This window comes from Lygodium microphyllum, chromosome 8, assembly GCF_053477565.2.
Source record: "Lygodium microphyllum isolate KBCC chromosome 8, Lygodium_microphyllum_v1.1.10, whole genome shotgun sequence".
Classification (NCBI taxonomy): domain Eukaryota; kingdom Viridiplantae; phylum Streptophyta; class Polypodiopsida; order Schizaeales; family Lygodiaceae; genus Lygodium; species Lygodium microphyllum.
Window position 1 is genome coordinate 112744414 of NC_141142.1, and position 23724 is coordinate 112768137.

Below are 23724 nucleotides of genomic sequence, written 5' to 3' on the forward strand. Positions count from 1 at the left end.
GGTGATTTACACCAAAATGTGTAGGGTCTCCCTCTGAGGAGTCTGAGAAGGTCAAGGGTTGGACTATAAACACGATACAAATGCAAAATGTACGTATGATGGCAGGGCAATGTGTCCTATAGACGCTCCTGACTACAAGGCCGTGGGGTTGTCTTGTGCATGTTAGAGGTCCCGCTAGTGCTATAGCCAGTGCCGGCCCATCTTAGGTCCTATCAGCTACCATAAAGATAATGGTGCCATTTCTTGATGGTATGGAGGAGTGTTGCTAATATTTCTTGCTCATAAACATGTAGACTTCTCTCTTTCTCATCCAAATTTTAGCTTTCATAAGCAATCACCCCATGGTCCTGAACTAAAAGAGCCCTAATGCCACAACCACTCCATTAGCACATATGGTAAACTCTTTAGAAAAGTCTAGACAAACCAAGGTAGGTACTAAAATAAGAAAGGTTTTCAACTCATTGAAGCTCTTCTCTACTATAGCATCCCAAAAGAATATCTCTTTCTATAACATGTCAGTAAGAGGTGCTACCACATGTGCATAGTTCTTAATAAACCAATGGTAGAAAGAAGAGGTTCCAAGAAATCCCTTCAATGAGGTGATGTTGGTTGAAGTAGGCCAATCCTTTATGCATTGAACTTTCTTGGGATCCATTGTAATACCTCGTTCACTAACCATATGACCTAAATACTCCACCTCCTTTGCCATAAAAGTGTGCATGGACTCTTTGTAAATAATATATGCTACCTCAAGAGCTCAAATACTTCTCTAACATGCTGCAAGTGATTCTCCTAGTTCTTGTTATAAATCAAGATATCATCGAAAAATACAAAGATAGTTTTGTAAAGGAAAGGCTGTAGTATTTTATGAATCAAAGCTTAGAAAGCAGTAGGAGCATTAGATAATCTGAAAGGCATTACTAAGAAATGGTAGAGACCCCTCTCTGTGCAAAAAGTTGTCTTGTAGCATCCCCTTTCTTCATTCGGATCTGGTGATAACTTGAATGGAGATCAATCTTAATAAACACTTTAGCATCTTTGAGTTCATTCAAGAGATCATCCATGCAAGGGATGGGGTATATGTTCTTGATTGTGCACTTATTGAGATCTATATTCAATGCACATAGAGAAGGATCCATCCTTCTTCTTGACTAGTAGCATTGGTGAAGCAAATGGAGAATAACTTGTCTGAATGAAACCCATATCCAAGAGCTCTTTCACTTGCCTTTCCACCTCTTCTCTTTTAGACTCGAGTAGTCTATAAGGTGATTTGTTGATAGCCTTAGTTTCAAGAGAGCTGAGTCAATTGGATGATCCACTTCATGCTTTGGTGGCAAAGAAGGATGCTAAAAAACATCTCTATATTCTTCCAATAGTGTACAAAAGCAAGAATCCATTTCTTTGAAAGAGCTAGAAGACTATTCTTCATCCATTTTTGTTAATAGAAGTGCAAAGATACATGACTTAGCATTAATCTCCTTCTGAATCTTTTTTATGTTGATTAGCTCCATGCTTTTCTTTTCATTACCATGCAATACTACTTACATATGAACTCCATTTGTTTCTTTTCTAGGTCCATTGAAAATTTCCCAAGGCATCTAAGCCAATCACATCCAAGCCGTACATCAATAGGACCCATATCCAAATCAATGAGATTAATGTGCATGGTACACAATGATAGAAAAATAGGAATATGTGGACAAACTTGATGATTGATCTCATAAGCCCCATTAGCGACTTAAATGCACAAAGAAGACTCCATCACAAGAGGAAACAATTTCAACCCTGTAAGGGATTTAGAGTTCACAAAGCTACGAGTTCTCCCTATTTATATATGAGAATGTGATAAAATCTTTCATTAATAAATCCCTTGAGTCGAAGTGTATTATCCCCCTTAAATACAATACATGCATCATGAGAGATGGAGCACAATCTTGGAGAAGAGTGATCAATCCAAATATCATCTATATAGTAGGCACTTGGGTCAAATGGGAATCCATCCATAGGATCATAATACTCACCATGGCCGTCCTCTTTATTTCCATCCGCTTCTTCACAAATTGCTACATCCTCATTTTGCACTACATTAACATGTGGCTCATCTTTTGTTCATCTTCAATGATCATACTCACTCTTGCATTCTTTGCCTTACACTGATTTATGATTTGATTTCCACTTTTCTCTACATTTGAAACACAATTTTTTAGCAAACGTCCTTCAACCTGTCATTTGTAACATTTTTCACTTGGGCATTGTTGGCTGGAGCTTTAGCACTAAAATTAGTCTTCTTTTGCTCAACTTTTCCATTAGCAAACAAGTTTGAAATTCTACCCATGTTTTGATGCATATTCTATAGGAAACGTGTGTATCCTACTATAGGTATTTAATATCCTTCCCTCATGCCTAATTCCATCTTTTAGGTGTCCAAATGATTGTACACCTCTTGTAGGCTGAGTAGGCTGATTGGTACCCCCTATTTTGGGCTAAAAACTCCTATATTTCTAGCTATACCTTTCTACATATTGAATGGTAGCATATACGGAAGTGGATTGCATAGCTCCAACTTTGGATGATAGGGTTGGATCAAGACCAAAGATATATTTGTTAAGCTTTTCTCCATCTAAAATTCCATCTACATATATTGATAAATTGAGAAATTGGTTGGAGTAATCTATAACTGATTGTCTCCTTTGTTGTATAAAGAGTACCAATACCTCTCCAATTTCTCATTTTCCAATGGTGAGATGAAAACTTCAATCATGGATCTCTTCAATGCTTCCTATGTCAAGAATACTTGTCCTATTTTTGCCATATACCACCATCATGTATGGGCATACCCCTCTAAATGAAGGGTTGCATAACACGCTTCTTTATCTTGTGGATATAAAGTAAAATACATCTCTAGCTAGTCAAACCACTCCTTAAGTTTGGTTGGTCATGGATTATCACCTTTGAAGTTAGGGATGTTAATATTCTCCTTATATTCCTTGTCATAATGGTGTGGTTGTCCATGTATGACTATTTGTGCATTGTTATACATCCCCATATGAAGTGGTCTATTCATGTCATTGCTCCAATATCCATGAGCATTAGGTGGTTCTCCCAATGAATTGTTCATTCCAATATAAGCTTGATGCTACCCAAAATAATAGGTGGCATAGGCAGTTGACCAAAATGATTAAAGGTGATTCCTTGAGCTTGAAGCTAACCATAAGAATGTACATTAGCATATGGTAGGTGCTACCCAAATGAGTGTTTCTACCCATTAGAGTGTCCATGGGATAATCTTCTTTCTTTATATCTTTCCTCATGCTATTACTGGTTGTTAGCATTAACTCTTATAGGAGCATTAGACTACGGTCCATAAAAGGACTTGTAAAAGGGATCACAGCCATGATATTCCTCATCTCTTCTTTGACTCCCATGTATCCCATCAAATTGATCATTTGCTCTTGGATTGATATGACCTTTATGCTTAACTTGGACTGATATGGCTAATTGAATCCCTTGGCCTTGGAAGGCTCCCCAACCTCGATTTGACTCCATTTTGCTAAACATTAGTCCTAGGGGCTCATGGATAGGTGAGTCTTGCACAATGGGATTTGCTATATGAATCAACATGTCACTTAGTAAGGTCATAACCTTGTCAAATTTGGTATTGAGGCCCATGCTAGATTGAGATTGGAATTCAAGAAACTTTTCCATCTTAGTATCAAGGTTCATGGTTAAGTAGAGAATATTGTCCCTTGGGCCCTTAATGTCATTAGAAATTTATTGATAATTGTTAGATTTTAACAAAGCATGATTAGCATTCATCTATTCAACTTGATTCACATATTTTCATTTTGACCATTAATCTCCTATACTCCTTGGCCATTATTAGCACTCATTTCTCCTTCTTCAAGATCATGATTAAGTGCCTCATGCATAAGCTCATGGTCATGCTTATAAGTCCTCAACTCTTCTTGTATTATCTCCAAGATAGGGTCTTTCTCTTTATTTTTAGCCGTGGTACTTGTGTTGTTTTAGTAACCAAAAGCACAAAATTTGTAATAACTATTGATTGCAATATCCAAACTAAGTGATTTTTGGCTTGAAACCTTGACAACAAGGTCCTCTATCATCTATGCTCACTATTTTTTGTTATAATCATGTTACTTATTTTGGAATCAATTTTAATACCCTATCTAGAATTGTGTAGGCACCTATTTAGACCCTTTTTACACCTATAAATTCACATGTAAGCGCATTTTCCCTTGCCAAACCCTGTGGAACATTGCAATACACCTGTAGATAACCTAGACCACCTATAGTAAGTCACCAAAAGTGGTAAGAGTAATTATAAGTACCTACACCAACCTGAAATACCCTTGTAAACTATCTGAAATCCTATGTTTGTCCCTGTTAGGCTGAATTCAACCTGTAACACATGTAATAGTGCTTAAGGCAAGTTGAGATCATTATAGGGATGAAAACTATGGCCCAATCAACTACAATGGTACCATCTTCACTCCTCCACAATGTTGCAATTGTGTGAGGAATAAAACAGCAAGAGAAGCACCTACATGGACTCCGAGACTTGGGGGGTATGCAAATTTCCTCCCCAAGCTAGGTTGTGCATACCTTCATGATCCTCAATGTGAGGGAGGATCACCTCTCTTTTGTTTCATATTTCACCCAACATCTACTTTACTCGCGGGTATCATAGACATAGCAAGTACATGCTAGTCTAATCAAATAGTTATGATATGCATGGGTAGAAATAAGTCTTTGATCCCTTCAATGAAACACAAGTTCCAATATGACAAAAACTCAAAGTAAGATGGGAAATGGATAAGAGTTTACCGTTTTGCAGTGACTCACTGCATTACAAATTTTTCCCACTTAGCATTATAGGATTCTTTCCAACTTTATGAACAACAATCACCCAAAAAATCAAGATCAGTGTTAGGTATTAAGGGGAAAGAAATGATCCATTCAAGAATTGATGATCCACTAATTTTTATAGATAAGATTGATAGGAACAAGCACAAATCAAATCAGCCTAAGGGTAGACCCTATATGCTCTTTTCAAGAGAGTAATGAACTCTCAATCTCTCTCTTTAACAAGTGGAGATGACTTAGCAACTGGATAAAACTGAGATTAAAAAGAAAAACAGATGTACCTCTTCAATGTATAGGGGTGAATGTTGATGAGACCCTATCCAATCAATATCCACAAGATGATTACTCACTAATAATTAAAATACTAATCCAATGCGATGATTATTCCATGCTCTTCATTGAATCCTAAATGCTTCAATTGCCTTTGAATTGTGCTTGTTGTAATTTTTTGTCTAACAAGACAATATCCTCCCAATCTATGACAGATGGTTTGATTTCAATGCCAAGATTGCCTTTAGACCTTAAGCATAATCCTCGAAGCCCTTGCATGTCAAAAAACCCTTCAATTTAACTGAAATGAAGAAGATTTTTAAGCCCTATTGTTGTTGTCCAGTGTCTTCAAGAGGGTATAACACCTCAAAATCTTGAAAGATTGCTATCACTTTGATCCCATAATGCTTGGAGATGGTAAAGATAGGCTTCTTGATGCTCCTTGATGAAAAGCCCCTTCAAATGAACACTAATATTTGTGAATCCAGCCAAGAAACCATGGTTGTCTTGTTAATTGCCTCAATGATACGAGAGAATTATAGCCTTAAGAGAGGCTCAAAGAAGCTTCAATGTCAGAGTAATCGATCCTTAGAGGCTTGAAATGGCTTCAATTTGTGAATACCCTACTTCTATCCTAAAAATTTTAGCCATAGAACAAGAAAATCTTCATATGATAGAAGGGATCAACCATCATTGATTATTGCTTAAGCCACAATATGGAGCTTCAAGAGTAAGATGAATGCTACCTATGCAGTCCAGGGCTACTCCGCAAATCAAGGTGTAGTCTGCACTGACATTCTTGCTATCCATGTGGTCATTTCCTGCTATACAATATGCAATGTAGTACTATCTGAGATCCTTATGATGTAAGGGATCGAGCTTTGTAGGCTATGGAGAAGGATTAGACCATAAAGAGGAGATCTGAGGCAAGAAACTCCATGAAAGCTTCAGCAATTTGAAGAAGGTAAAGGGAGAAACCTTGGTTCTCAAAATAAAAGGGACTCTTAGTTGTCTCCAACCCCAGTTCCTTTCTCTTTTGTCAAGACAGGCTCCAAAATAGCTTTAGTTTGATGATGACCTCCTAAAATAGCAAGAAGCCACCATTTTTGCCAAGATCCTCTTCAAATGTCTTCAATTATAGTCACGATTAACTATAGAAGTCAATCAGACTTGGCAAAACAACTAAGATTTGTAACCACAATAACCTATACCAACTATAGACACCATAGCTTGAAAATGACCTACTGGTTGGATCTAACTACTACTCTTATACCAATGTAAAGAAGGCTTGCTCTAATAGAACTAAACTACTACTCTAATACTAATAAAAAGAAGGCTTACTCTAATAGAACTAAACTAACATTTTATTCTTAGAAAGCATGAAATGAACAAGAAATGTACTAGGAAATTGATGATCTTCCATTATCAAGATGCTCCATGAATCCATGGCTAGTGCAGTACAAAGAAGGTACAAAATGTAATAACTAATGCTAACTAGGAGTTCTTAGATTTCTGAAAAATGAGCAAAAAAGTGAGTACATTGGCACTAAGGCCCCTTTTTATACTCCTAGAATAATGCACACTATTTACACTCTCCTCTCCCAATTATTGTTCTCTTTACAAATTAATAATGGTCTTATTTATCCAATTATGTCGTTAATTACAATAGCCTATTTCACTACGTTTACAACCTCTACAATGTGTCTTCCACCTACGTTTACAACCTTTACAACCAAGCACAGTGCTACAACCTCTTCTTTTCACTTTGGATTATGACAGTTTGCAACATTAGATCTTCCATTTCCTACTACTGCCTTGATCAAATTGTTGTTGTCACAGCTACGTTTTTGGTGCACATCTATTCATACTATCAATGACTACTCCTAGAGGTCTCTAACAGCCTGTCACATGCTAGTGGATGTCACTCTCCAACTATTCCCTCAGCCCGCTCCCATGGGGTCATCAGCTCATTAGGCTATTGAGTTGGGCCCATAGGCTAATATGTCCTTAAGCTATTTTTCTCTAGGATTTTCCTTCATTTTTCTTCCATTGCATTTGCACATATACATTTCTTTACTATGTTTCCCATTCATTTTACTTCTAGCACATTGTTGCATGTGCATTCTCACCGTATAGGATTCATATGTGCATCTCATTGTGTTAAGCACCCTTGAGTTGATCCTAAGATGTTTCCACTAGTAGTTCTCTCACCACCATACCTTCAAATGCCTCTTCTACCATTCCCTTCATCTTAACACCTTTGCAAGTAGCTAAGTACATGCTACATGTTTTCTGTTGTGTGAGTCAACCATCCCTTTATTTTCTCCTATGGGCACAATTACTTTCCCCAAAAGAAAAACAAGTTCAAAGTGGTTTAATTATCACCTTGGCAAGTCATGGTAGGCCATTTGGCAGTCGATGAGCACCCTTTCAATAACTTGGTCTCTACGGGGTGGCCCTTTGGACTCCCAAGGTAGCATAATCATCACCTCTACCATTTTTACAAGTTCTTGGGCAACTAACGTAGTGCACCCATTGACCAATGCCTTGGTTTTGTTTGGGTGTGGGATATCTCGAGCTACACATGGGGTGAGCTACCCTTGCAATCCCTTTGTGATTTCAATTTTGGGCATGAGAGAGGATGTTAAGCTAAAATAGGAGTATTTCTCATTAAATCTTAGTTAGCTCATTAAAACAACACCAACACTCAAACTTTAACGAGACAAAAAAAAAACCCTTAAACAAACTTTCTCGATAAATAGATACAACTACTACCATGTCTCTTCCAACTCCTTGCAGCCTACCACCAACTACCCCAACCAATTGGCAGCCTATTTACTGTTGCATTTCTAGAATACTACTAATATCAACATTAGTTGCATGTTGTCTGCCTATGTTTACAACTTCTACTACCAGGAAATAGGCTGTAACCTCATCTTCTTGTGTCAAATAGACTTCATGGCAATCTATAGCACCAATCTTCCCTTCCCTATTATTGCCCTAATTAGATCGATGTCAGTATGGATGTGTTTTTGGTGCATCTATTCATACTACTACTGCCTCACTATAGAGGTCTCCTTTAGCCCATCACACACTTTAGCTGCTAGTTATAGTCCTCGGGAACCATCTCCAATGGACATCACTCTTCAACTACTCCCTCATCTTGCTCCCACAAGAGTCATCAGCTCATTATGCTATTTTGTCAAGCCCATAGGCTAATGTCCTTGGGTTATTTTGTCTAGCATTTTCCTTCATTTTTCTTCCATTGCATTTTGCACATTCGCACATTTCTTTACTTTGTTTCTCATTCATTTTGGGCTTTGGCACCTTGCTACATATGCATTCCATCATGTGGGATTCATCTATGCATATCATTGTACTGAGCACCTTTGAGCAAACCCTAAGTTGTTTCCTCTCACCACAATACCTTCATTGCTCTTCTCATCTTTCCTTCGTGGACAATTTTGCAGGTGGTTGAGTACATACATCTATTTTGTGACTTATGAGGCAAGCATCCCTTTATTCCCCACCCCCCCAGGCATAATTATTTCCCACAAAAGAATAGAAAGAAGTTTACTTCCAAAAGCTCTTTTAGAGTATATTACAAAAACAATCCTAAAGTCTTGATGTAAGCTTTCCATGCAAAGTTATGTGCATTCTTAACTTTCAACCTACACATGCACATTGTACAAACTTTTCATGATCATGTCATCTTGCTAATTGCAACTCATTTTTGTAGTTCTAGCCCACAGTTGAATACACTAATCCTTTGTGTGTGCAAGTATGATCCTAGTATGCTTGAATTCCAATTTAAAGTGCCTATTGGGTCATATAGGTGGAAGTGTCCACTATCTTTCATCTAATCCACTGCATGGGTTTAGTCAAAAAGAATTTCTTTTTTTCATGTTATGACAAAAAGTTACTTTTTTCTTGAACAAGTTGCCACCACATTATTTCCATTTCATACAATAAACCATTCACACTCTCAATTGCCCATCAGAGAAGGTCCTTACTTCCACTCTCCAAAAGGGAAGGCAAGAGAAAGGTGAGAACATAATCAGCCTCTAGCTAGGTAGTAGGGCCCATGGAGACCCCATAGTCATGCTGCCACCACTAAAGAGCCCTCATAGTCTATATGCACTTCTCAACTCTAGAGGGAGTCTTGTATTTGATACGTCAGGGACCATCTATGGACTTTAGTCCATAAGCCCACCTTGTCTTTTTCCGTGCAGCCCTCAAGCCAAGTCAATCGTGCACACTGGATTCACACACCATACGTTTCCTCAATAATATATTTTTGTCACGCAAAAGCTGGCAAGAGGTGGTGTCCATTGCAAATATTGGCCAAAATTCAAGGCATTGGAAAAGCAAAGTTGACACTGACCAAGACCCAGATCTCGGTATAGTACACAACGTTTACTATTACCTCAACTAGGGGTTGATCTCCTATCCATCTACCAACTTTGCCTCATGGGGAAGGAAGAGCTTTACTTTTCACTGCAACTATGATTGAGGTATTAGATGCCAAGACCAGCGTGGTGATAGCTTCAGCCGAGGTACAACCTAATGGCCTCTATCTAATGTCACAATTCAATCGACACACCTATGGGTTCCTAGTTTAATTGCATACATGGTTTGGCTGCAGCTAGATCATCTTCAATTGATGAGTGCCCTTAGCATTATAGGCTAGGCCATCTTGGCTACAATTCCCTTAATGAGTTATTGAGGCATCCATTAGTTGATGGCAATGAGGGCCTTGTTTGCAGCTTGGAGTCATCTCATGGTGGTGCCAAGATGCTCCAAAAAGTGCGCCACAATCTCTGAAATAACTTGCACATTTTGGCAGCAGCCTCCCACCCTTCAGCACATACAATGAAATTCTTCCAGCCACAATAATGGCCCCCCTTAGCATAGAAACACAGCTTTGCCTTCTCCCATCTCCTGACCCATATGTAAAAACAGCCATGCTCCAAGGAAACAACACAAAAATCATCCTTCAACTGTCTTGCCACTAGAAGTTGCAATTATATGTTTAGACTCACTACTACCGAGGACACTTTCGTAGCTCAACAACCTAGCCAGCAACCAGAACATAACTCTCTAACCCACCCTAAAGTGCTCTATAAGCATTCACACTACAGGGGCACCGATTTCCAATATCCAAGGATGAAACATTCTGGCCAGCATGCAAAAATTATAATCACCACAAGAAAAATAAAACCCAAGAGTGAGCACATGCACACACACACTCTCTCTCTCTCTCTTTTTTTTTCGTAATGGACACACACACACACACTCTCTCTCTCTCTCTCTCTCTCTCTCTCTCTCTCTCTCTCTCTCTCTCATCTAAAAAATAAAAGGACACTGGGACATCTCTTAGTGGGCTGTTTACACATAAGATTGATAATAAGAATGAAAGGGAATCTTTTCTTTTATGCTAACATGTGGCAGATAAATTTCTACTCTTTTGACACGGCACTAAAAAAATATTTTCTCCACGAAAATTGTAAAGATACTGCATAATTTTTATGACGAAGCAGTAAACATGCCAAAAAAAGATCAAAAATCAGTAAAACCAGTAGACTAAAATGATCAATTGCAAGGCTAACAATGAAATATTGTACAGTTGTATTTCATGTCTATTACCGTCAGCTGTAAATTACAATGCAGGCAGAAACCCACTTTTCATGAATGTCAAGATTGTGCAATGTTATGGCAAACATCAGGGCCACTTGGTAGTGTACAAGTTGTGCCAAGATTTGAAGCTGTGTCAGGTTGCCATCATCTGGCCTGTTCTGCACTTCTGATAAAATAGCAGCCACTAATTATCTATTTGCTAAAGTCCAAATCTCTTATGTGTCCTTGGCAGTGTTCCAGGTTGTTTGAGACCTGGTATGGCAATGGACTGCCTCTGCTTTATGCGAGAAATTCTCTCCTGCTCCTCCCTTCGTGCTTCTAATTCTCGCTGTTTCTTGCGAAGTTCTTCCATTTCTTGCTCCATAGTGGTCTTCTCTTCCTTCTGCTTACGTCGTTGCTCAAGCCGTGAAGTGTTTGATTCTTTGATGCTGAAAAACATAGGCCCAAGCTCAGCCAGCCATTGCGGCTCTACAGCAGTGACACACTGCATATATTCCTTGCTTGTAAGGACTAGTTCATGGTACACAATGTATTCAGGTGTGTATCCAAGCCCATAGAGAGCACTACTCGTATGCAGATGGCATGGCATACCTGATCTGCAATTCACATACTCCCCCACACCTTTCAGTCGAGCAGCATTATGAAAATATGCAGAACAAATAGCTGTGCGTACGACATCCCAGTCTGACCCACATGACGAGAGAGGAATCTTCTGTGTTTTTAGGATGTCCAGTAGCTGGGACCGCACTTCACGAGCTTTCTGTAAAAGCTTCCACTGAAGGAAGTGATCATTACACCAGTCCCGCCGATATTGATTTGCCTTCCATTGTTTATAGATGTTCAAGAGAGTAAGATGATCACTCTCTGGCACAAAAAACTTCTCTCTAGCTGCATCACTCTCTTCGGCTCGATCAGCAGGCCTGAAGAATACAGATGGTACAGAAAGCATTGATACAATGGTCAAAATCTCGTCCATACACTGCAATTGATCACCCATCAACAACATTTTAGCAAGAGGAGGATCAACCGGGTACTCTATCATTTTTGCTCCAAGAGATGTCAAGCGCCCTACATTATCCAGGGCACCTAATATCCAAAGCTGATACATGGAGTTTAATATGTTTTCTTGTGGAGGAGGGTCCATGAAGTCAAAATCCAATAGGTTATCAATGTTCAATGACTTGAGTAGTAATACTACTGTTCCCAGGTTTGTTCGCTGAATTTCAGGGACAGGGTTTTGCAACATCTCATTTTGATAAGCCGTTTCAGTATATAAACGGTAACAAGTGCCAGGTCCTGTTCTTCCTGCCCTTCCAGCTCGTTGGTCTGCAGCTGCTCGACTGCATGGAAATACCTGCAGTGCATCCATTCCCATGCGAGGATTGTACACTTTAAATTTACCATACCCAGAGTCAATCACATAGAAAATCCCATCAACAGTAAGAGATGTCTCAGCAATATTGGTGGCTACAATACATTTTCGAACACCATCTGCTGCTTTCTGAAAGATCTTAGCCTGTAGATCAGAGGGTAGCTGTGAGTACATAGGCAAAATTTCCAAAGGAGCCGCTGACTTTTTTGCACTGGCCTCTAGCTGCTGCATGCGCTCCCTTAATGCAAAGCAGGTACTTTCTATCTCATCCTGACCAGTCATGAAGACAAGTATATCACCAGGACCACATGTCATATGAATAACCATAGCTTGCTTAACAGCAGCATCGACATAGTCTTCACAGGGAGTCTTGCTATAAAGGATTGAGACTGGAAAGGTTCGGCCTGGTATGTGGAAAATTGGGACACTGCAAACAAGAGGTATGCAAAAAGATGATCTTAGCAATCCCATGATGACAGGTATTTGAAAAATTTGTGACACCGCAGATAATAGATTATGAAGAGCTTTTAGATTTTTGAGATTAGCTCACCTTCCGAAAAAATCTGAGAACTTCTGAGCATTCAAAGTTGCTGAAGTTACAATCAGCTTAAAATCTCTTCGTCGAGCAACCACTTTTTTCAGGATACCAAAGAGAACATCTGTACTAAGAGATCTCTCATGCGCTTCATCCATGATGATAGCACTGAAAAGATCAGCAGTTTCAGAAGGGAAAAAGATGATTAGATACATGATTTCAGGTAAAATCAAGAATAATTCACCCAGTAAGAATCATCATTTTAACCTGTAATGATCGAGCTCAGCTTCTCTCAATGTTTCCCGTAACAGAACACCATCTGTCATATACTGAACAATCAAAGGATTGCCTTTAATAATGACCTTGACTTAATGAGATCCTAATTACCTCGGACAGTATTTAATTTTATGAATGCAGAGAAGGAGAAACTTCACCTTTATAATAGTGTTTGGCCCAGTAACATCTTCGAAACGAATAGCATAGCCCACCTTGTCACCCGGTTCACAACCCATTTCATCACATACTCTTCTTGCCACACTCACAGCAGCCACACGCCTAGGTTGAGTGCACCCAATCATGCCATAGCTTGAAAGTCCATCCTCATGCAGATACTGCAATTAACATCCATACAAACCTCAAAACTAGTTGTAGGAAAACACAGCTGGATGGTCCCAATCCCTAATTGAGAAGGAAAAGCAAACATCACAATATTGTACCACCCAAAGCAAACTGGTAAGGTAATAAACTAGGTACCTGGGTCAGTTGAGTGGTCTTCCCTGATCCAGTCTCTCCTACCACTACGACAACCTGGTTGTCCCGTATGACCTGATTATGGCTTCAAACATGAAATCCAGAAACAACACAGCACTGTCTGTACAATACAAACTGATAGAAAAGTGGTCAAATGAGAATACATACGGAATGTCCACCCACCTGTAGCAGTTCATCGCGAACAGAAAAAATCGGCAGATACTGCCGCTGCTCAGACAGTGTTTTGGTTTTTGCAAATTCACTGACAGCTTCGCCCTTCTCTTTCAAGTGAGAACCAAATTGGGCATTCTTCTTAAAATCTACCTCCCCTTCATCTCCCACTATTTCTGTGTCAGCATCAGCCTGAACCTATGTTTCTCAAAAATACACACTTCAGGCAAGGAAAAATACAAATACCTGATGCAAATTATCTGTTAGTAATCAATCCAAACTTACCTGCTCAGCAGTTTTCTCAACTCCAAGAATACTTCCCATCTTTGAACCAGCTAGCTCCCAAAAACGTTGGCGGGATTTATTCATGTTTTGCTTTTCACGAATATCTCGGACTAGTGCTGAACCTTTTTTGGCAATGAGAGCCATGTCTGAAGTAGGATCTTTCACTGGCATAACTGGCTCAGCCTGTTTTGTATAAACAACTCTCCCATCCAAAAAGGGTGGTTTGGTCTCTACAAAGAAAAATATGCAAAGACATGTTTCACAAGGTTAGCTCCTAAAAGAGAAGACGGAAGAGCATTTAACCAGCACAGCAGCAACTACTTCTGATGGAGATATGTATGCATATGCAAGAGCAAACACAAAGGAGGGGTGTTAAAGCTCACCATGTACAAGGAGAATAACACGTGTTTCTTCCTCATCCTCAATTTCTGTCTGTACTTTGGTTCCTCTCACAACCCCAGACCTCATTAATTGTCGATCTTCCCATTGAGCATTGTCTGCAGTTAGTTGTGACATCTTTTTACTTTGTGCCAGGGTCATTTTTGTTCCATCACGACGCAACTGCCAACAACAACAGCAAAAATTTAAAAATGTGTATCACTTTTCCCAGTTCAATGCATCATCAGAATTTCAAACTACAACATGTAAATTAAGTGAGAAACAGGCAAAGCATACCAAGCGCTTGGCCATTTCCTGCTCTCTCTTCTTAAAAGTGGCTTCATCTCCTAGAAAAGGAGTGCTGCTATATTCCCCAACAGCCCCTCCTTCTTCTCTGTCATACCTAACACACATTTCATGTTTGATTCATTAGCTCTGCGCATGTAGCTGATCTTATCTACAGTTTGACAATGTTGCACTCTGGTGCTTTTTAAGAATCCTTGTACACACTCACCAAGAGCGATCTGCATCTCGCTCAGCTTCCTCCATCTCTGCACGTAGGCTTTCATCATTCTCTAAATCATCCTCCCTCTCCATAAAGCTATCATTGTCATCGTTAACCTGCACATTTGATGATAAGCATAAGCATAAAGCATTAGATAAGGAGGTTGGAAAAATCAGCCTTGAGCCTCTACGATGAAATGACTAGCACAGAAACCAGGCTATCTCATGTTTGCAGATATCATTTTACTCTAGCAACATAATGGCAAACAAGAGCCAATATTTTGCCCACATTAGAGCCTCATAGCCAGAGAAATCTTGCACAATATAGCCACTGGGTAATTAGCACAAAATAAGTTTATGAAGCACATAGCCAACTTATCAAAGAGCAAAGGCAACTCATCCTAGTTTGCACATATTCCTTACCTCTTCATAAGATGTTTTTCGTGAATGAAATTGTAAATGATGAGATCTCCTGTTTCCTTGAGTAAAAGATGTTCTAGGGGACTGCCCACCAGCCCTGATGGGTTGTGGAGATGGAGAATATCTGTCCCATGGAGACGGTGATGCTGCAAACACAAAAGTTACCAAAGTAAACAAAAGTGTTCCAATGGACACTAAAAACCAATCAAATGCTGCACCAGGAAAATAAAAACTAAAATACCTCTGCTATAAGGGGTGTCTCCTCCTTCCCAAGGAGAGACCATGCGAGACTCAGCTGGCGATGGTGGAATATAAACTTGAGATGGTGACCTAAGTCTATCAAATATGTCATCAGACCCACGGTAAGGTGTCTCACGCCTGCCATGTGTAGTTCTTTCATCGATCCTAGCATCTCTAGGAGTTCTTCCTCGAGAGTAAGTTGCATCCTTATCATGTCTAGTGGCCCTTCCTCGTGAATGTCTGTCCTCGTTGTCATGTATGGGAGACCTTCCACGTGAAGACCCGTCAGCCTTGTAATGCATGGGAGTTCTTTGAGGGGAGTGTATACCATCAGTATTGCGTGAAGGAGTTCTTCTGGAATCTGGTGTCTCATCCTGCCCACGCATAGGAGTAGTTTCACGGTATGGTGAATCATCCCACTCCCACCTCCCATTGTCCCACTTGCCTGGAAAAAATAACATATGACTTGTGTTACTTCAAGAAAGTTATTTGCTAATAGCCATCATTTCAAAATTGCCTTAACAATGCTAAGCATCAAAACTTTGCATGCAGTGATAACAACCACCACCTGATGCAGTCCGTGTATGCTCAGTCCTATGACTCTTTCTTGAATCCTCTCTGCTTTGCCTGTGGACCTCTCTGTAATGCTTTTCTGGCCTAGGAGGTAGGCCTCTCCTACTTGAGCTTCTTAAACCTGTCTACCCAGCCATCGACATCAGAATCTTACATTATTGCCTGCAGACTACTGCTGCACTAAAAGCCAAAACTTTCAAAGGGCATCAAAGAGACAGTTCACTTGTCATAGAATAATACCATTTCTTTAGAGTTCTCTCTAGTAGCAGGAAACCCTGAACCCTCAAGTGTGGCACCTGTGTATTCAGCCCACATTTAATTTCCTGCAAGTCATGTTGTATCATAGGCTTCCAATCTTATACCAATGGAAGAAAAGACAACTAACCTGAGACAGAAGGCATGCTCTCTACCCCATGTAATCTGTAGTTGCGAGTGCGTCCATTCGTCTTCTCTGCAGTGGACAAGTGGTCATCTTCTTCACTAGGTTCGATTCCATCCGATGGGCCAATCTCTCCATCCATTGACGGTGTTGTGACTGAAAATTTCCTGGATACAAGACCAGCTGCCTCCCTCTTTGCTTGAGCCAAAGCATCAAGCCCTGGAAATTTATACAAATAAAACCTGAGCATGCCTGACAAGAATTAAACGATGCAAAAGCTGTGCAATTGGGAGTGACCTGTGCTCCAGATGACAACGAAGAACTGTGCAATAGAAAGATGCAAAAAAAGAGTTTACCTAAGGCGGATTTGCGAGAAGATGCAGCAGCGCCAGCACCTGCTGAAGCAGGAGATTTAAAAATGTGCTGGAGGCCGCCTCCTTCTTCCTGCAAAGGGGCGAGTGTTTCTGAAGCTCCGCGTCTGAAGCCCTCCATATCGAGAAAACGGATGAAAAAGACAGTCTTCCAAGCGGAGAAAGGGCCCTTCGCAGATGCCACTGCGTATGCGCTCGCAAACCTGACACCAGGTTTTTTCGAGAGAATTAAGATGAACTAAATTTACCGACAGAAGCTGAATGAGAAAAAACTCCAAGTAAGAGTTTCTTCTCTTTTATATAAAAAATATGGAGTTATTTTTTAAATGGTGGGGTCTATTCATTTTAGGGTCGGTCCACACGCGGTGGACAAATGGCTTATCTAAACTAAAGTGGTAAGAATACTTTGATGGATAGCTCTTCCTTACATCCACTTCTTAGAGAGTACTCTTAGCGAGTACTTTGGTTATGTGGAAAGTCGAGAATTACTATTGTTTGTGTTGACTTCAAATTCAGTTTGGAGATGCTACCATCTCTTGTCTATCACGTCAAGGTCAGATGTTCAAAACATGTGATCGACACACTTGTAGTCAATTAGATGCCTCTGTGCCATTTTCTTTTTTCATGGTTCCATGATTGTATGCATAGTTCTAAGTCCACCCTAACATTAGACTTAGGTCACCAATCGAGAATTCTAGTTCATTATCTAGCAACATGTAAGAGAATTCAAGGTTAAGGAGTGCTACCTGCACACCCACACACTTGATTAGACTTTCAAGAGTCTAGGAAGTAGAGGCAATAAGAAAGTAGAAAAACCATGACACATGTGTTCAATTTACTTTTGATAAACTTGAAAAGCAATAGAGATACCACAAGCGAAGCCAGAACTAGTACAAAAGGCACAAGAACCACATCACGCGGCCAACCAATGCAAAGTCTACTAAGGTTGGCAAGTACACCGATCTTAAGCAATAGCTTAAAATGATCAAGAAAGCCAATAACTGCTTTAGGGAACTCGAGAGCAGTTAAAAGAAGATGTTGAGGAGATTTGATCATGTTGATGGCCTTTTGAGCACAAGATTGCCTTTGAACTCCATACAAGTAGAATCCCTTGGAGAACCAACACCCAAACCTCAAAAGTTGGAGAGCCCATAATATCTCAAGGAAGACATCATCACATATCCTGAAGGCCTTCTTGTTTGTGAGCAAGAATTTAGGGAGGAAGATGTAAATGTAGTGGAAGAATTCCTTGAGTATGATACATGTCAAGAACAAAGCAATGGGAATGAGGAAGCACCCATAACCCTTTTCTCTACTTTTAAAGATTATTCTACTTCTAAGTCATATATGTAGGAATCTCATATGAATGCAAATATCAATGATAATGTGAATCAAGAGCTAGACACACATATCTCTTATGATGGCACCCATCTGGATCTAGAAGATAATGTTTGTAGCATCAATGTCCTTGGAGTGAAAAGCGAAGACTTTAGAGAGTCAACTCTTACCACAAAGATGAAGCATGCATCAAAAGAAATTAAGGAGTGTGTTGGTGGAATGCCTATATTGGAAAGGTAGCACTAGATGTTTCTAATTAAAGACAAGGTAAACAAGATGCATGCCTTGCTTCCAATGTTTGGCAAAGAACTTTTATTAGATAGTTGTGTGTAACAATGTATGGTATCCAAGAAAGCAAGCACTTGATCATAATGGACCAAGGAAAGTTTGTGCTTAGTGAGAAAGCAATATTGGAATCACTAAGCACATTGGAAATAGGGAATGATTAGTCCCATCACTTTTTGGATGAGGAAATGAATGCATCCATGGATATGATTTTATATGTAATTTTAGAAAAAATATTGATTATTCATTTAAAAAGAAATGATTAACGAGAATCTTGTGGCATATGGGACTCCACAATGAAGATCCAATAATTCTAAGATGTGACAATCAAAGTTGCATCACCATTGCCAAAAATCCAATGTTTTATGCATGCACCAAACACATTGCAATCTAGTATCATTGTGTGTGATTTGATCAAGGATGGGATAGTAGACCTTGTCTATTGTTCAATGGAGGAGAATGGAGTAAATATCTTCACCAAAGCTCTTACAAAGGATCTACTTTGAGTTCATCTTTAGAGACACCAATGATGTAGTCATCGGACATTGAGCTGGGTGTTAGATATGCTCAATGCCTCAACCTCATAAGGTGCCACCAATGATCGATCCATGGTGCTCAATGTTGTAAGGCCCCCATTATGAATAGAAGCCATATGTGAGCTCAAGGTCCTAATTTGTATGCCAAATGAAGTTTATGTGATTGGATAGCAAAAAGGTGACCTTTGTGGGTCTAGCCTTTAGGTTAGAAAGAGCAATTAAGTCAATAGTAACTTAAGGTATACTAAATCGAGTTGTGAGGTGTAGGAGTTACTAAGGCTCCCTATTTTGAGGTTTTTGGGGATTGCCAAGCAATCCCTAGCTAGGGGTCTCAATGGCCCCCTGATGAAGGTTTGGCGACCCCAATGGTAAAGAGAATATTCCCTAGACGATTACAGAAGGTTCATAACATAATCAGCCATGCCAACCAGACTACCTTCCTAGGCTATAAAAGGAAGGCCCCTCCAAAGCCATAATCAATCTATCTTTCATCTAGTTTGAGTTTTTCTAGCTAGCCTTAAGCTCTTTGTCTTCTATCATGTATCTAGATTGCCATTTAAGCTTCACAATAGAAGTGCACGAGTGGATAGAGTCATATTTATATAAATTGTTTGAAATTAAATAAGTTTTTATTCTTCTCATATTTGTTGTATCTTTGAAGGGGGGGGGGGGGGGGGGGCCGAAATTTTGAGGGGGGGGGCGAATTTTGGAGGGGGGGGGAGGGGTGGTGTGGTGTGTGTTGGGGGGGGGGGGGGGGGGGGGGGGGGGATCGCGGTGGGTGGGTGGGTGTGTTAAGGGGAGGGGGGCACGTCGCGTCGTGTCATGTCATGGGGGGGCGGGGAGGGGGGGATCCCATTGGGGGGGGGGGGGGGGGGGGGGGGGGGGGATCGCAGTGGGTGGGTGGGTGTGTTAAGGGGAGGGGGGCACGTCGCGTCGTGTCATGTCATGGGGGGGATCCCATTAGGGGGGGGGGGGGGGGGGGCGTCGCGTCGTGTCGTGTCGTATCATGGGTGGGGGGGGGGATGTCATGGGGAGGGGGGCGGCACGTCGCGACATGGTGTGGTGTGTGTTGAGGGGGGAAGGGGGAGGGGGGGGGGGGGGGGGCGCGTCACCCATGATTTAAGAAAGGGTGTTAGTAGAGTACATCTCATGGGTGCAAGAGTTTGGGCATTACAATGCATTGCTATTTTTATACCGGAGTTTTTTTATGCTAGCCATCTTGTATTTTGGGCACTAGTTTTTAGATGGCCAATTGGTCAAGCATTATTTTAGCCTATTTATAGGCTTCCCCTCTCCCACTATTAGTTATAATTAGATACATATAATCATCATACTACTTCTAAGTAGAGAGAGAAAGAATATACACATTGCTAATGAGTCATGCCCAAGCCTTTGTATTATTCATATGCCATGGTATATGGATTCCATTTCCTAAGATGATTCTCTTTGAATTTTATGTTATTGCAATGTTCTTTTCTATCTTTTGTGTTCTTGCAATCTATTACCTTGGTGTCTCTTTGCTCAATTGCTACACACTTTTCTAACAAATTCATGCAGCACTATCTACATGGAAACCCTATCTTTTAGGGCAATTTTCACTCTACTAATCAAATGCTATGTTATTTTCTTATGTAAACTAAGTTATCTGAGAAGCATTTAGATGTGAAACCACTTTTCCTCTAAAAAATGATGGTAAATAACTTGAAGTTACACTAATTACAACAAGCAACAAATTCATATAAATTGAAATGCAAATGTTACCAATTAATCTTGGACACCATGCTCCAACCCCAAAACTAGCAACCATTGCTATATTTCTTAACTTCTATTGCAATTGGAAGAAGGATATTGAGATTGCTCCAATCTCCTTTGAAATTCAATGCCTCTTGTTACTGTCATTAATGACTAGCAAGCCTTCAATTGACCCTTGCCTAGCCCTAGACTCAATTGGGACATTCAATATTAATTTAAAGTTCTAGGCCTTCAAATCTTAGGCACAAGACCCAAGGTGGCTAGTAAACCCTAAATTATACTATAAAATAGGGTTTACATTAGCAAACCTTCTTATTGTTGAAGAACTTTCCATACATATAGTTCTAGATATAAGAGTAAGTACCTATGTAAGGTAGTTTGGATGGTAGATAATGGTTAACAAGAACAAAGTACTTATGCACAGGAATAAAGTATCTATATAGGTACTTCTAGGTAGAAGGTACTTCTGGACAGAAAAGTATCACAAATTATAGAGCTGGAGATATAATCATCATAGGATGATAAGGAATAAAGATATCCCATTTTGGGCTTGCTATTTTACATTTGTATGATCAAGAACTCCAATTTTCTAGGACTAAATTCTCTCAATAACTTGGCTATCTAATTTTTCCACACTTTAGGATACAAGATACACCTAGCTTCCAAGGCCAATCTAGAATAATCTAGCAACTGGATCAAGTTGACATCTTCTAAGAAGTTGTTTTCCTACTCATTATCTACATCCCCACCAGCCAAATTGACAAGATTTTACTCCACATAATACTAAATCCATATTTATTGATTTGCAGATTTCAAACAATAAAGTAGTTAGCAATATCCACTCTTATATAATGAGTTAGTTTCAAATAGTAAAGTAGTCAATGGTATTCACTCCTATATAATGAGCTAGTATCAACAACCATACTGAGCTACTGCCAACAACCATAGTAAGAGGGATTGAATAGGGATTGTATAAGTATTGTACGAGAGCGATAGAGTATGAGCAAACTAGATTTCTTGAATTGATACATTATCTTCTTGAGTTTGTTGTTTTTGCTGCACATTCTTTCCTTCCACTGCAGTCTACTTGATTGTGAGCTCATTTCAATAAACATTTTGTGCTATCTTCTTATCATCTACTTTCAAGTGAGCCAATTGAAGTGTTGGGCACCTCATTATCAAAATTCTATGATGGTATTAGAGCTCTGTCACCTTAAGACCTTTTTATCAAATCAGCACAAGAGGCTAGAGGCATTCTTCCTAGCTCTTGGCTAGAGGTGATTCCTATCATATTTCCTCCACATTCCTTTAGAAAATCTTATCCTTTAAATCCCTCATAATTTGAAATGGCTCCAAGTGATATCTCCCTATTGGGTGATGGAAGCAAGTTAGACAAAAGCAAGTATATTGCATGGAAGTTTAAGATGCAAACTCTATTAATGACTAAGTGGTGCACAGATTGGTCGCCGTATGCGCGTGTAGTGAGTGTCAGAAGGTCCCCAAGAACAAAAGAACTCTACTTTTTGCACACAAATCAATGTAGAAAGCTTGCACGACATGAACAAGAGACCAATTGGGTGCAATCTCCCCCCATGCCTTGTGTGAGCGCTCCACAAAGCATGTATTTCATATATTATTCATCTTCAAGCTCAAATAATAGCCCAAATTACAAAATAGCACGCTTTAGCTTTTGAGTTTGCTTTTGTGCCAATAAAGAATTAAAGTTAATGGGCACCCAAGAAGTCAGGCAGTACCCAAATACAATGTCCAATACAAATATTTAAATCGTGCGCCCATGCGCATATAAAAATAATAAATGAATATCAAACGCTTTGATAAATAAGCGCGACAAAATATAGTCTCCATGCCTAAGATATGCGCCCATCAAAATATTGACGATAACTTGAATACATGCTATCCTCCAATGCTTTCCACTGCCACCGCTGCTTGCTCTACACATCAACTGAAGCATTCACAATTGTTAGAAAAATAATACAATTAAACCGACAAAAGTGAATACCTAGCAGTCTTCAGCTATATAAATAAATTGGTTAGAAATCAATTCTAACCTTAATTTATCACGAGTGCGCACTCTAAACTCATAAACATTTATTAATTTAAATATGTATTTTGCAGAATCACCCGCTATGGAATCACCCATGTACACATAAAATTAATAAAACTCCTGAAAAGGATAGGCGTCCCCATCGACTTCTCGCACAAAGAATTCACTTTGTGTATGAGCCCCGGTAATAAAATTTTACGGAATCCACCGCAAAACCTCACGGAATCCACCGTGGCACGGAATCCACCGTGGAATATGCCTCCTGGCATCACTAAGAACATGTCGAAGATTGTTACATGTGAATAAGGTAAAATCGCTCATCAAGGTGAACAAAGAAATGTTTGGGATAGAAGAGAAACCCAAGCTTAAGGCTTCATTAACATAAATGTAAGTGATAGCATGGTTGGCTACATTCAAAATGCAAAAAATGCAAAAGAGGCATGGGCCATCTTAGTGAAGATGTTGGAGAGAAAGAGTGCCATTAGAGTAATGCATTTGAAGTGTAAGATAAATGAAGTAACTAAAAATTCAAACAAAATTGTATGTGATTACTTGCTAAAGGTTAAAGACATTTAGGATGAGCTATCTACATTGGGTGAGATTGTTAAAGAGGAAGAGATCTCACAAGTTATATTCTCAAAGGTGTGAAAAAAGAGTACAAGCACTTTGTCACCTCCATTGTTGTGAGGGAAATTTTTCCTTCACTTGAAGACCCAAAAGCCCTTCTTATTTAAGAAGAAGAAATGTTCAAGGAAAATATTCCCACTTGTAACAAACAAGAATCATCCCTTACCATGGTAAGAGAAGGAAGAGCAACAACACAAGAGGAAGATATGGAAGAGGAAGAGGAACCCACTTTAACAACAACTCAATATTTCAAAACAAAGATAATTATTTGATAAATCAACACACATCTATTACCAACTATTCACAAAGAGGAAGAGCTTACCGTATGCAACCAAGAGGAAGAGAATATCCA

At 39.6% G+C, this 23724-nt stretch overlaps 1 protein-coding gene across 1 annotated transcript; it reads right to left on the minus strand.

Moving 5' to 3' along the window:
* Window positions 1-10759: 10759 nt before the first annotated feature.
* On the minus strand, window positions 10760-17020 carry EMB3011 (RNA helicase family protein). The gene is made up of 16 exons (XM_087683420.1): window positions 16755-17020; window positions 16405-16617; window positions 16260-16315; window positions 16015-16144; window positions 15448-15891; window positions 15210-15352; window positions 14797-14903; window positions 14580-14685; window positions 14288-14465; window positions 13905-14134; window positions 13632-13817; window positions 13452-13523; window positions 13133-13309; window positions 12966-13027; window positions 12714-12866; window positions 10760-12590 (listed from the first exon to the last, which is right to left on the minus strand). The coding sequence occupies exons 1-16, from the start codon at window positions 16888-16890 to the stop codon at window positions 10991-10993; spliced, it is 3993 nt and encodes a 1330-aa protein (XP_087539546.1). The 5' UTR covers window positions 16891-17020; the 3' UTR covers window positions 10760-10990.
* Window positions 17021-23724: the final 6704 nt, after the last annotated feature.

Coding starts and splice junctions, on each gene's coding strand:
- EMB3011 (XM_087683420.1), bottom strand. CDS start 16,890: ATGGAGGGCTTCAGACGCGGAGCTTCAGAAACACTCGCCCCTTTGCAG. Junction 14,135..14,287: donor TGTTATTCTCCTTGTACATG/GTGAGCTTTAAC, acceptor TTTTCTTTGTAG/AGACCAAACCACCCTTTTTG. Junction 12,591..12,713: donor TTCTCAGATTTTTTCGGAAG/GTGAGCTAATCT, acceptor TCTTGTTTGCAG/TGTCCCAATTTTCCACATAC.